At 43.4% G+C, this 12946-nt stretch overlaps 1 protein-coding gene across 1 annotated transcript in view; it reads right to left on the bottom strand.

The window, feature by feature from the left end:
• LOC310876062 (type II inositol 3,4-bisphosphate 4-phosphatase-like) overlaps positions 1–12946 on the bottom strand; it is a gene marked incomplete at its 5' end in the record, with an annotated part of 28502 nt that overhangs the window by 13355 nt on the left and 2201 nt on the right. Inside the window, 7 exons of the mRNA XM_083789509.1 lie at positions 1007–1115; positions 3602–3715; positions 4158–4288; positions 4968–5115; positions 7939–8008; positions 8265–8364; positions 12790–12869. Coding sequence (XP_083645635.1) covers positions 1007–1115; positions 3602–3715; positions 4158–4288; positions 4968–5115; positions 7939–8008; positions 8265–8364; positions 12790–12869 — 752 coding nt within the window. The remainder of the gene's footprint in view (positions 1–1006; positions 1116–3601; positions 3716–4157; positions 4289–4967; positions 5116–7938; positions 8009–8264; positions 8365–12789; positions 12870–12946) is intronic.

The following is a 12946-nucleotide window of genomic DNA, read 5'->3' as shown; positions in this document are numbered from 1 at the left end:
CGTTTTTATTTAGTTTTAGTCAGTGAAAAAAGGTAACATTCTTAGTTTTAGTCGACGAAAACAACACTGGATAGCATGTCATTTAGACTGGATTCATGTGTGGGCCTGGCATCCTATAGTTTTTAACCCATTTAGGCCTGACCTCAAAATTAAAAAAGAAAATCTTCTAAATATTTTCACGATTTTTCAAAAATAGCAGACCTACTGTACAAGCTCGTAGCGCGCCACTCGATGGCGTGCTATGAGCTTGTAGATCTGCTATTTTTCAATAGCTAAATTATAACATGATGTTAAAAAAACACCAAAAGGGGTTCCCTCCCAAAATGGGTTAATGCACAGATTATTTATTTTGTGATCATATTGTACTGCAAAACACAATTAAAATGAGTGCAACATAACAAATCAACAAGATATCTAACGGTAAAACAAAACACAATTAAAATGCATGCAACATAACAAATCAACAAGATATCCAACGGTAAAACAAAACACAATTAAATGGATGCACATAAAAATCAACAACTGAATCTAAAGTAAGTACTGATGAGTGATAATGCATCTTTTTCAAATATTGCTGGAAGGTTAATATTAACGGGACCATACAAAGCATCATATTTATGAAAACAAAGTTATATTAATTTAAGTAAGGAACACAGACATGAGCTATGGATCCAAGTTTGAATCTGTGAACATATTTGCAACTTTATCAAACTCTAACTACTGAGGCATTTTCCTTCACGGAGTGACTTTGTTGCCATTGTTGTGTGTGTGTGTGTGTATATATATATATATTACACATACATTCAGCTCTATTGACCTCTGCTGCCAGCTCAAAGTGACCCGCATTGCCTCTCCATACCCTTTATACATGGGCACGCACACACACACACACACACACACACACACACACACACACACACACACACACACACACACACACACACACACACACACACACACACACACACACACACACACACACACACACACACACACACACACACACCTGTTGCAGTGCTGCGTTTGTTTGCTGAGCAGTCTCTGCAGACCTCCGTGTTTAAACGCCTGGCTGTGGTAAGCAGGGGCTCCCACCGTTATGACGTCATACCACACCCCTGGACGAGAGAGAGAGAGAGAGAGAGAGATAGAGAGGCATGCACAGATAGATGGACGGAAGGAAGGCAGGCAGGGAGACGTTATGACATCATATCAGTCAGTAGGTTCTTCGATTTTTCAAAAATAGCAGACCTACAAGCTCGTAGCGCGCCACTCAGTGGCGCGCTATGAGCTTGTAGATCTGCTATTTTTCAATAGCTAAAGCATAACATAATGCTAACACCAAAAGGGGTTCCCGCCCCAAAATGGGTTCAAGATGGAGTGCCATGATATTTGTACCTTTTCGGTCTATGGAGTTAACGTTACTCTCTAATAGACCCCAGGTGTGGTTAGAATATTCAAATATGTCTTCCCTGTGTGTATTTGTGGTTTCTTCCTGGAAAAACTTTGAGTCCAAAGCCCCCCTAAGGTCACCACTTTAGTGACATCATTACCTAACCCCTCCCCTAACCCCCGACCGAGGCCAGATTTGGAGTTGCTGGCCAATATTGATGACATCAATCAGGGATCTCCATATATGGGTGATATTGATGTGATGTAACGTGCTCCATGTCCCTGATGATGTCACAAGTAAGTAAGGACATCATGTTCCATCCCTGATGATGTCACGAGATGTCACGTTGCCCGACCAACCAACCAACCAACACACACGCTGACGGGAAATGCACGACTCCATAGTTAACTGCTCTACCTTTGGTCGCAAACGACAACAGCTGTGGGCTCAGTTCCAACATTTCACCTTTGCAAATCACCAGCTGCACCGGCTGTGGTGACGACACCCACTGTCAGTAACACCTGCCCCCAGAACCCCACTGAGCCGCCCACGCTCTCTGTTAATTAACACCAAGTCACACACCCGTAAACTTCTCCACACCTCACAAGCTGCTTTCCATCCATCTCTCTCTCTCTCTTCCTTCCTCCCTCCCAACCCCTCTCAAGGCCCTGGCGCTTCACCAAATCAAAAGGCCCTACACAGAAACAAAAAGCTGCCTCCTTAATAAATAGGAGAATGTATACAGAACCGGACGGTTGAGAAAGACGTTGAAAAGCTCCACTTCTGGTGTTAATACCGTTTTTCACATTTACTAAAGTCACCATATCTGTTCTGGCAAGACTGGCAACTGGTCCACTCAACTATCTGCAATTTTCCCGAAAAATAATTAGCCTATATCTACAAGCTCCATTAGCAGGCAGCAGCATGTTTTGTCTAAATTGTCTTTGTGGCCAACAAATGTTGCTACATTTGTAGCTACAACAGTGCTGTTGACCATGTTGTTACATAGTCCATATAACATGTGTGCACCAACAGACAATGCCAATATGCTATATTAATATTAGAACGTTTTAAAGACAGATTAATTATTGACGACAATGCAACCAAGTTGTGGGTGCATCATCACTGAAAACTTTCACAATAGCAATTCAATTAATTTACTCACGAGTGCTGAAACCGTGAAATGGAGGATGTAAGAACACACTTTTGTTGCTTTAGAGCAGGGTAAATATGAAGTTTTGCGCCACGGTCTTGTGTTTATATTCCTTGAACATAGGCTGTATGTTATTGTCGCAACAACACACGTTGGTCGGTCTGAGTGAGGGGGCCTTCCTGAGCGAGGGGGCGTCGCTTACTCGCTTCCCCTCTGTCAGAGGAGGAAGCGACGTGCAGCCGTCGGGAACCCCCCCCCTAAGCCGACGCCCCCTCCCCGAAAACTGCTACAGAACAGTGTTGCCAACTTAGCGGATTTGGCGCCATATTTATCTTCTTTCCAGACCCCCCTAGCGACTGAATTAGTGAAAAGCTTCTGGAGAGAAATCTAGCTACTTTTTCTGGTGAATTGGGGACAAATCGTGTTGACAGTCGCCAGAGATAAAACCCTAATTCTTCTTCATTTTCCCTCTCTCAGCCTCAAATCCGCTAAGTTGGCAACACTAAAGTGCTCGGGCAAGCTCGGCGCGTCTGGCTTCCTCTGCTCGGTTATGTGCACAGAGCAAGGAAATGGTGTTCTGGGCTGGCTCCATATTTTCGTTGCTAGGGGCGCCTAAAAGTCGCTAGGGACGCTAAAAAGTCGCTAGGGGCGGCGCGCGCTTCGCGTGTGCATATACCACCCCTAGCGACTTTCCGAAGAGCCAGTAGCTACTTCCGTTACTGGAGAGTTGGCAACACTGCTACAGAAACTGTCAGACGAGAAGACCAAAAACACTAGCGGGGGTTCCTGTGTTGCGTTATACTTTTCGACAGAAGCAACAACTGTACCTATATAGTCTCGTACCGGGCCCTGCAAGATTCGGGCCCTGGGCCCTGGGCCAACTGTACCTACAGTATATAGTCTCGTACCGGGCCCTGCAAGCTTCGGGCCCTGGCGCTAAAGCTCCTAGTTCCATTGTTAGTCCGGCTCTGCCGGTATGCATGGTTTCCAACTGATAGCGGTGTATGTTGTTTTGTATCGAGTATAAAAGACAAAATGAACCGAGTGTTGTTGTATACCTGAGTTGTGTGCGACGTCACACACCTGCATCCTCTGCGAGTGCAGGTTGGTGGGAATGAACTGAAGACGGCTGTCTGACTTCACACTGCTGGACTTGAAACAGCCACTGGACGCTGAGGAGAGGGAGAGGGAGAGGGAGAGGGAGAGGGAGAGGAGAGGAGAGGAGAGGAGAGGAGAGGAGAGGAGAGGAGAGGAGAGGAGAGGAGAGGAGAGGAGAGGAGAGGAGAGGAGAGGAGAGGAGAGGAGAGGAGAGGAGAGGAGAGGAGAGGAGAGGAGAGACTTTAAACATGTCGAACAGAACTTTAGAGGCACTTCGATAGAGTGGTCATCAGTGGTTATGAGAGACAGGCAAGGCGAGGCAGGCAGTGATTGGTGAGTAATTAACCCGATTGTCCCGAAATACTTTTGTATACGTGTATACAGTACAGTACATACAATTACAATGGAACAAGTGAGCAGTTAATTACTGTATATGTGTGCGAGCAGACTTTATTGCTGCATTTCTCTCTTTAGAAGGTGAATAATAATTATTGTCACCAACGTGTTGAACCTCACCGCTGTAACTGTTGAGCTCCGTGAGCGTTTCCTGGTAACAGCCAATCAGGTAGCTGCAGTGGCAGATGACCTCCCGCCTTAGCCCCTCCCAGTGGGGTGAGAGGTTACCGAGCTCCATCACGTCCTGAACCCTGAGAGAGAGAGAGAGAGAGAGAGATTGCTGCTACTTCAAAAATAGCAGACCTACAAGCTCGTAGTGCGCCACTCGGTGGTGCGCTATGAGCTTGTAGATCTGCTATTTTTCAATAGCTAAAGCATAGCATGATGCTAACACCAAAAGGGGTTCCCGCGCAAAATGGGTTATACTAAGTGAATGCAAAAACGTTGAAATACCGCTGTCAACTTTCAAAAGTATAAAGCCAATGTCTCCTATAATATGGATCTATAACTATATCTCTGCCAGAAAATGCACAATCTTTTTATAGTTTCACGAGATAGCATTACCAAAATGTAACAACAGCTTTGTTTACACCTTTATTTATTTCCTATTATTTATATTCAATATTTATTTGTACATGCATTGTTTTATCTTGATTGTCTTGTTCCACTTTTGCTTTGGTAAAAACGTAAATTTTCTCATGCCAATAAAGCTCCTTTGAATTGAATTGAATTAGGGCCTTTCTCTGCCCCACCCTTCTCCCGTGTGTGTGTGTGTGTGTGTGTGTGTGTGTGTGCATGCGTGTCAGTACCTCTTTGTGTCTTGTTGGATGAGAAGGGGCAGTAGTTGTTTAGGGACACTACAGGACAGAGGGCACTCTGTGTGTGTGCATGCGTGCGTGTGTGAATGTGCATCCATTCGTGTCAGTATACCTCTTCATGTCTTGTTGGATGAGCTGGGCCAGTAGCTGCTTAGGGACACTGAAGGACACAGGGCTCTCTGACATCTGCTCCCTGACCAGCATCCACCTGTGGTCTTCGGTCTGGAACCTGTACACCTTACACACGGGGCTGCGCAACACTGCACCGCACACACACACACACATATATACATGCATACGCACATGCACGCACGCACGCGCGCAACCGCATACACAAAGAGGAAGACGGAAATAAAAAAAACAGGTTAATACATAATAAAGCGGTCATGATTCTAAAAATGTCTTCTACATCCTGACAGTTTTCTTTAAAAGCTATGTTTCTATGTCGATTTTTCAAAAATAGCAGACCTGCAAGCTCATAGCGCGCCACCGAGTGGCGCGCTACGAGTTTGTTTCTCATCTATATCAGTTATAGACTCTATATTGTTGTCTCCACCAGGCCGAAGGCATGGGGAGAGAGTATGTTTTGCACTCCGTCCGTCCGTCCGTGTGTCCGTGTGTCCGTGTGTCCGTCCATCCGTTAGAAGCTAATCTCGGCCACCGTTAACCCGGTCGATGCCACATTTTGCACACAATTCAATTCAATTCAATTCAAAGGGCTTTATTGGCATGAGAAAACATACGTTTACATTGCCAAAGCAGAAAGAACAGTACAACAATACAGCAATACAATCAAAACAAAAACAAAAATTATGTACTTTGTCAGATTCTTCAATACACACACACACACTCGCACACACACTCCCTGGATGCCAACGATGAACCTCTGCCCCAAAATTTCCACAACGGCCTGTTATAGCGCCACCAGGAGGCCGCTTTGTGCAAAACAAGTTTTTGCACAGTACACCTACAGATTTTGTCCAAAAATCCCGCAAATCGTTACACAGTATCTCCATAGTCATGTGCTCAAGACGGATGTGTCTGATATTTCATATTCCATCCTAATTGGCTAACATTGGCTTTCAAATTTTGCAGGATTGGCCTGTTTTGAACAAAAAACCTCAAATCATGAACGCAGCGTGCAATTTCACGTGAAATCTTTCACGCACTTTCCTACTAGGCTGAGGAATATAGCCCACCCATTTCACATTGCCCTGTTATAGCGCCACCAACAGGTGGATTGTGCATGCGTGCCATCAACACGGATCTGCACCATTTCCCATATTCCATCCTGATTGGCAAAGATTGGAACAAACAAACAAAAAACATGTTTATATTACTCCTAAATATTCCTATCCTCCTGGTGGAGACCTGTGCCCAGAAGGGCACTTTTTCTAGTTTGATAATGTTTTGTATGATGTTCTTTTCTTTTGTTAGTCTCATATCACGGTCTAAACACTACTGTAGGCTCTGTCTGTTTGGCAGCACAAAAAAAAATCACACCTGTGTGAAGTGAGTGTTGCAACTCCTTGTGGGGGTTTCCGGGGAGTTCCAGACCCCCAGGAACGCGCACAGGTGGTGAAAAATAACCATGCTGTTTTCGTGCTGATACCCACCTAGCCAGCCACACAATCTCCGTAAGGGAGTGGTTGCACTATTGTAAACTGAAATGTAAAGCATGTTTTTCATGACTGTATGGCATTATAAAAAAAGAAAGAAAGCTGTGAATCCACTGGCATTGTTCCATATTGTTTGATGGAATGTGGAAATAGGAGTCAGGGGGAGCGATAGTTTCACATTCTACAAATTACTCACTTTTGTTTCCTTGTAGAGACAAGACCGCAGTGCAATGTAAATCAATGTAAACAATTATAATATAACATCTAATCTTCCCAAATAAGAACGATGCTGTTTCACGAGAACTACTATGTTGTTAGAATTAAGACTAGTAAAAATGGTGATATATGCTTTGACAGTCAGCTCAGATAACATGTGAGAAACGAAATATAACACTCGTCATCCTCTAGTTTCATGTGTTTTAATGCATTGTTATACTTTAGCTATTGAAAAATAGCAGATCTACAAGCTCATAGGTCCGAGCTTGTAGGTCTGCTATTTTTTTTTAAATCGTGAAAATGCTGCGGCACAAATCTTTTAATATATATATTCTTTCACAAGACTTTATTTTATTTTATATATTTTGGCCTAATTTCAGGCCTAAATGGGTTAATAGCCTGGCTTTGGCCAGACTGATAACATGGATTCACTTACGCTACCTCCCCGTATCAGTCTGGACTTTGTCCCTTTAGGCAGCTTGAAAAGTGTTGAAAAAGAGTTGCCTTGACAGACGGACTCAGCGTAACAAAATCCTGACTGTATTCACAGTGCGCTAGTCTGCTCCTCATGCTTGAAAGACACTGCACTAAACACAGTGTGCACTGAACAAGGTCTGGTTAGTTTCTACGGTACTTTCTACATGGCCAGAATGAGACGATGTATGGTGACGTATGTGGTTTTTCATATTTAAACATAAGGTTAGGTTATTGAAAAAATAATTGACTGCTGTAGGACACGCTGCACAAAATATGGCCAATTAGCATAAGGCACTTTTTGTGCTCAGGCCTGTGTGTATGTGTGTGTGTGTGTGTGTGTGTCTCTCTCTCTCTCACAAGCTCTCATCATTGGACCGTTGTCCTTGTCTATTATACAGCTTGGCTACAAATGTAAACTACTTGTGTTCATATTTGGAAGCCTCGGTAATGTCCACAAATCAGTCGTGAGGGGCCTGCAGATTGCAGGCATGCCCAAGCCGAGAGCTGATCAGGCATCGGCAAGACTCTGTTCAGTGTCTGTGATAATTGGCAGCTGCCATATATGGAGAAGGCGATGCTTTCTGTACCCGTGATCTGTATCATGAAGCACTTGTTGTAGAGTTTTTTTCAAGTTTGCGCATCCACTATCGCTTGTGTTCAAGAATGTCTTGTAAAATGTGAATGCAAATAAAGATGTTAAGTGTGTGTGTGTGTGTGTGTGTGTGTGTGTGTGTGTGTGTGTGTGTGTGCGTGTGTGTGTGTCTCTCTCACAAGCTCCCATCATTGGACCGTTGTCCTTGTCGTGGACAGAGCCATGCAACGACTCACACACCATGGAACCCTAGAGAGACAGACAGACAGACGAGAGCAAGAAGGGAATTAAGACGGTCATCTCTTTCCCCCTCAGGTTGAGAACCATTGCACTATAAATCTCGCCTCTTTCTCAGAATGTGGAAGTGAAGTACTGATGCTGTGTGAATTTAGTGTAACCCCCCCCCCCCCCCCCCCACACACACACACACACACACACACACACCCACTACCCCCCTCTTTCCATCTTCATTTTCACTTTCGAATTGTCTGCTTTTCCACTATACCTGGGGTCCAGGAGAGGGGCTGTCGACGTCTTCTCTCTCTGCCTCCACGTGCAGTCTGGCCACCTTCACCTCCCCTACCTCACCCACTCCATCCATGGTCCTGATGGAGAGGGGCAGAGAGAGAGATTAACCCATTCTGACCTGAGATCAGATTCATACGAGGTTTCCACTGGACACACACTGGTCTGATTAACCCATTCTGACCTGAGATCAGATTCTAAAAATGTCAGTCGTTCTTTGATTTTTCAAAAATAGCAGACCTACAAGCTCGTAGCGCGCCACTCGGTGGTGCGCTATGAGCTTGTAGATCTGCTATTTTTCAATAGCTAAAGCATAACATGATGCTAACACCAAAAGGGGTGCCCGCCGAAAATGGATTAATGTCAAAAACCAATCAGCCTGTCAACCAAACAATTAGCAAATCACTCAGTCCACTAGCTAGTCAAAGCTAGTCAACTGTATGTGTGTGACTGGCTGGGTGCCTGGGTATATGAGCACGAAAATAGCATGGTTGTTTTTCACCACCTGTGCACAACCTAACACACACACACACACACACACACAAACACAAAACACACACTCCCCGGGGACCCCCCAGAGACCCCCACATGGTAACTCTCATTTCTCTACCGTTTCGGACGTGAGGCGGCTCGCCGGAACCGGGGCCGGAACCCTGGCTGTGGTCCTGTGGGTCTGGAAACTTCCGGGGAAACCCCCCACACGGAGTTGCAACACTCACTTCACACGGGCGTGATTTTTTAAAATCTTCAAATGAGCTAATTTCCACACACAGTTTCAGCAACGAAGGCTGTTTGATTCTCGCCAGTCTCTATAGTTGAGCAAAGGCTGACTTGCCAAGCCAGTTGCAACTTGCAAGTCCATGATGTCTTTACATTCCAATTAAGACAGAGAGTGTTTCTGGAGCGTTCGATGCAGTAACAGGATCGGACACGCTTTCAGAAGGTCTGCAGTGAACAAACGGAAGGTCAAAGCTGGACATGAAAGTCAGTGTTGTTTTCGTCGACTAAAACTAAGACGAACAATGTTCGTCGACTACCTTTTTTCACTGACTAAAACTAAATAAAAACGAATCTATGATGACTAAAACTAAGACTAAATATACTGACAATTTCGTCAACAAATAAAAACTAGACTAAAATGTTAGTAAGGGACTAGTGGACAAGAGATCCAGTTTTATGCTGGGTTGCATGCTGAAAATAGCAGATATACAATCTCACAACGCGTCGCAGTTGTGAGATTGTATATCTGCTATTTTCAGCATGCAACCAAAGTGTAAAATATGTCATTACAACGACATCAAGGCCTGTCAAAACACATTTTAGTCGACTAAATCAACTGTAGATTTAGTCGACTAAAATCGTATGATATTTAGTCGACTAAAACTAGACTAAACACTAGAACATTCCAGGTGACTAAAATGTGACTAAAACTAAGTGAAAACTATTCAAGAGACTATGACTAAAACTAAAATAGAAATTTGCTGCCAAAAACAACACTGCATGAAACTTTACTTTTTTCATGTATTTTGGAGGGGCCCATGTCCAGCTTTTAGTGCATGTGCTAAGACAAACTTTGTCCTACACAAACATTAAACGCCATCGACAATAAATGGAGAATTTACGTCACATGTAGACTAGTAGACGAGCAAATCGGCTATTTTCGTCCTACACAAAGTAATATGTGTCTGAGCAAATCGGTATTTTTGTTAAATTCCCGTTGACAATGAATAGCGAATTGACGTCATATAAATCACACAGGTGTGATTTATTTATTTTCCCCCTGATGTTTTTAAGTGCTCAGCCAATCAAATCATCACATTCTGTGCTAAACTGACATACCGTGCACACAAAGCTGTGCATGTACGAGGGGCTAGCGCCCCTCAAAAAGAGAAAAAAGTAATCACCACAGTTTGTATTAAGTGAAATATCCCTGCAGTACTTGAGTAAATGTACTTATAGTTACTTTACACCACTGCAAAACCCAATATAACCAATGCTTAGTCTTACCTGTTGTACAGCATTGATGTGCCTTCCTCATATTTCACTTTCACTACAAAATGAATGTCTCTCTCTCTCTCTCTCTCTCATAGTACTTGCCTGAGTCACACGTGGTGTTAATTGTTATCATGCAAAACACAAGACTCTCTCTCTCTCTCTCTCTCTCTCTCTCTCTCTCTCTCTCTCTCTCTCTCTCTCTCTCTCTCTCCTACAGTCCATCTACTCACTGCATATGTCTCTCTATCTCTCCCCTCTGCTACCGTCCCATCTATGTCTCTCTATCCCTCAGTCTGACTGCCTGCTGTCTGGAGCCGGCATTGAGCGACGTCAAAACAGGAAGTGACCCGCTCAGCGGAAGTCTCTGCCGGGCGGAGCCAAAACCTTTGTTGTGTCCCACTTCCTTATCTGGCTGTACAGGTATCACAACAACGGCCAATCGGAGGAGAGTGAAACCATTATACTTCTCTGGGAGAGAGACAGTTAACAAGCACTGCTAGAATCCTAGAATGTACGGTATTTATATACATTTTGAATCCATTAATTACCTGAGAGATGTAACGTTATAGTAATGAAAGTGTTCTTTTTTACCGCGAGGGGATCCATAATAGTGTGACGAAAATAAATAAAACTGCGTTCGGTCTGCTGTATGTCTCTAGAAAAATGTTAAACCCATTCTGACCTGAGATCAGATTCATACGAGGTTTCCACTGGACACACACTGGTCTGATTAACCCATTCTGACCTGAGATCAGATTAAAAAAATAGCAGACCTACAAGCTCGTAGCGCGCCACTCGGTGGCGCGCTATGAGCTTGTAGATCTCTATTTTTCAATAGCTAAAGCATGACATGATGCTAACACCAAAATGGGTTCCCGTTCAGAATGGGTTAAAAAGGATCCGTGGCTAAAAAGTCAAATATTGTGCACAAAAACGCCAGGACAACGCTCCACACGTCCCCAAACTCTTCTCCCTTCTGGCTCCAAAACTATGGAATGCACTTCCCATTACAATCAAAACTGCAGCCTCACTCCCAATCTTCCGTCGTAGTCTGAAAACCCACCTCTTCAGACTCCACCATGGCCCGTAGCACTTGCCCTAGCCTAGCCCCTTAGATAGCATTTTAAGTCGACGATAGTATTTTAGACAGACTTATAGCTCGTTACGTAGACAGCACTAGAATTGCATTTTATGTAGCTAACGCACACCAAAAAAAGTCTACCTGCTGTCCTAAATAAAATATTGGTACTCTGAAAGAATATATATATTCAAAGATTTGTGCCGCATTTTCACGATCTTCCAAAAATAGCAGACCTACAAGCCCATAGCGCGCCACTCGGTGGCGTGCTATGAGCTTGTAGATCTGCTATTTTTCCATAGTTAAAAAAACACCAAAAGGGGTTCCCGTCCAGAATGGACATTATACTTGCGCCCTCTACAACTAAAAGTTAAATAAAAACACCGTAAATATTTTATATTTCTGTTTACATGGAGGTGGAAGGCAGAGCATTTCACTTCCAGTTAATTTCCTGTTTACTCGGTCGCCTAGCAACCCAGAGCAATTCATATGGTGGCGAAGAGCGTGATCAAACTTAATCAATAAAAACAACAAAAGACAAAAACAAAAGCAAGCGAGCACATTACTGCAGTGCGCATGGATTAAAGCAAAACATTAAAGCAAAATGTCACGAGTCATGACCAGACCGTTTCATACAAAAACATTGCACAATCAAACAATCAAAGAAAGAAAAAGGCAACGGCTGCTCAGCTTTGAAAATAACTTAGACCAACTAAAATGGAAAAAGCGGCGCTCCAAAATAAAAGATGCAAGACTGGCTCAGATGCGGTTTATCTGAGAACGCCGACACGTTTCGGCGGTATAGCCTTCTTCTGCTCTGAAGGCGGCTACTGCTGAAGCGTGTCAACCTTAAATATTTTTATTTATTTCATAAATAAATAATCTTTCACTCTATAGGAACTGCTCCGGTCACATGTTGATGATGCCATAATATGCCCCCATTATGGTCTAGCCCTATGGAATGTATGGAATGCATATGCTAATGAAAAACAACTTAATACTTCCTAAGGATAATATGAGCATCATAGCAACATTTTAAATACTTTTAAATTAGCACGTGCATTCCATAGGGCTGGACCACACATGGACATAAGAGATAAGACGTCATCAACTTGCGACGGGAGCAGTTCCTGTTGAGTGAAAGATTCTATTTCTTTATTCATGAAAGTAATAAAAAATATTTAAGGTGTTTTTATTTTTTTATTTTAGTTGTAGAGGGCAAGTATAATGTTTTAACTTATTTTGGTGTTAGCATTATGTTATGCTTTAGCTATTGAAAAATTGTGGGTCTGCTATTTTTGAAAGACTGACATAGAAACATGGCTTTTTCAGAAAACTGTCAGGATGTAGAAGACATTTTTTGAATCTGACCTCAGGTCAGAATGGGCATATTTGTCTTGTATTAGCCAGAGATCCTTTTAACAGTGCGTACCTGAGGCTCAGAGAGATGTGAGGCTCGCTGGATCGGAACACATCTTTCATGGAGAAAGAAGTAAAACCTAGGAAACTCCTCTGGAGAGAGAGAGAGAGAGAGAGAGAGAGAGAGAGAGAGAGGACAAACAGTCAAATAAGACAGTGCAGATATACAG

This window comes from Protomyctophum parallelum, assembly GCF_964188405.1.
Source record: "Protomyctophum parallelum genome assembly, chromosome: 18".
NCBI classification, from domain to species: Eukaryota; Metazoa; Chordata; class Actinopteri; order Myctophiformes; family Myctophidae; genus Protomyctophum; species Protomyctophum parallelum.
Note: the sequence above shows the minus strand (reverse complement) of the source record. Positions and strands in the feature narration are given on the sequence as shown.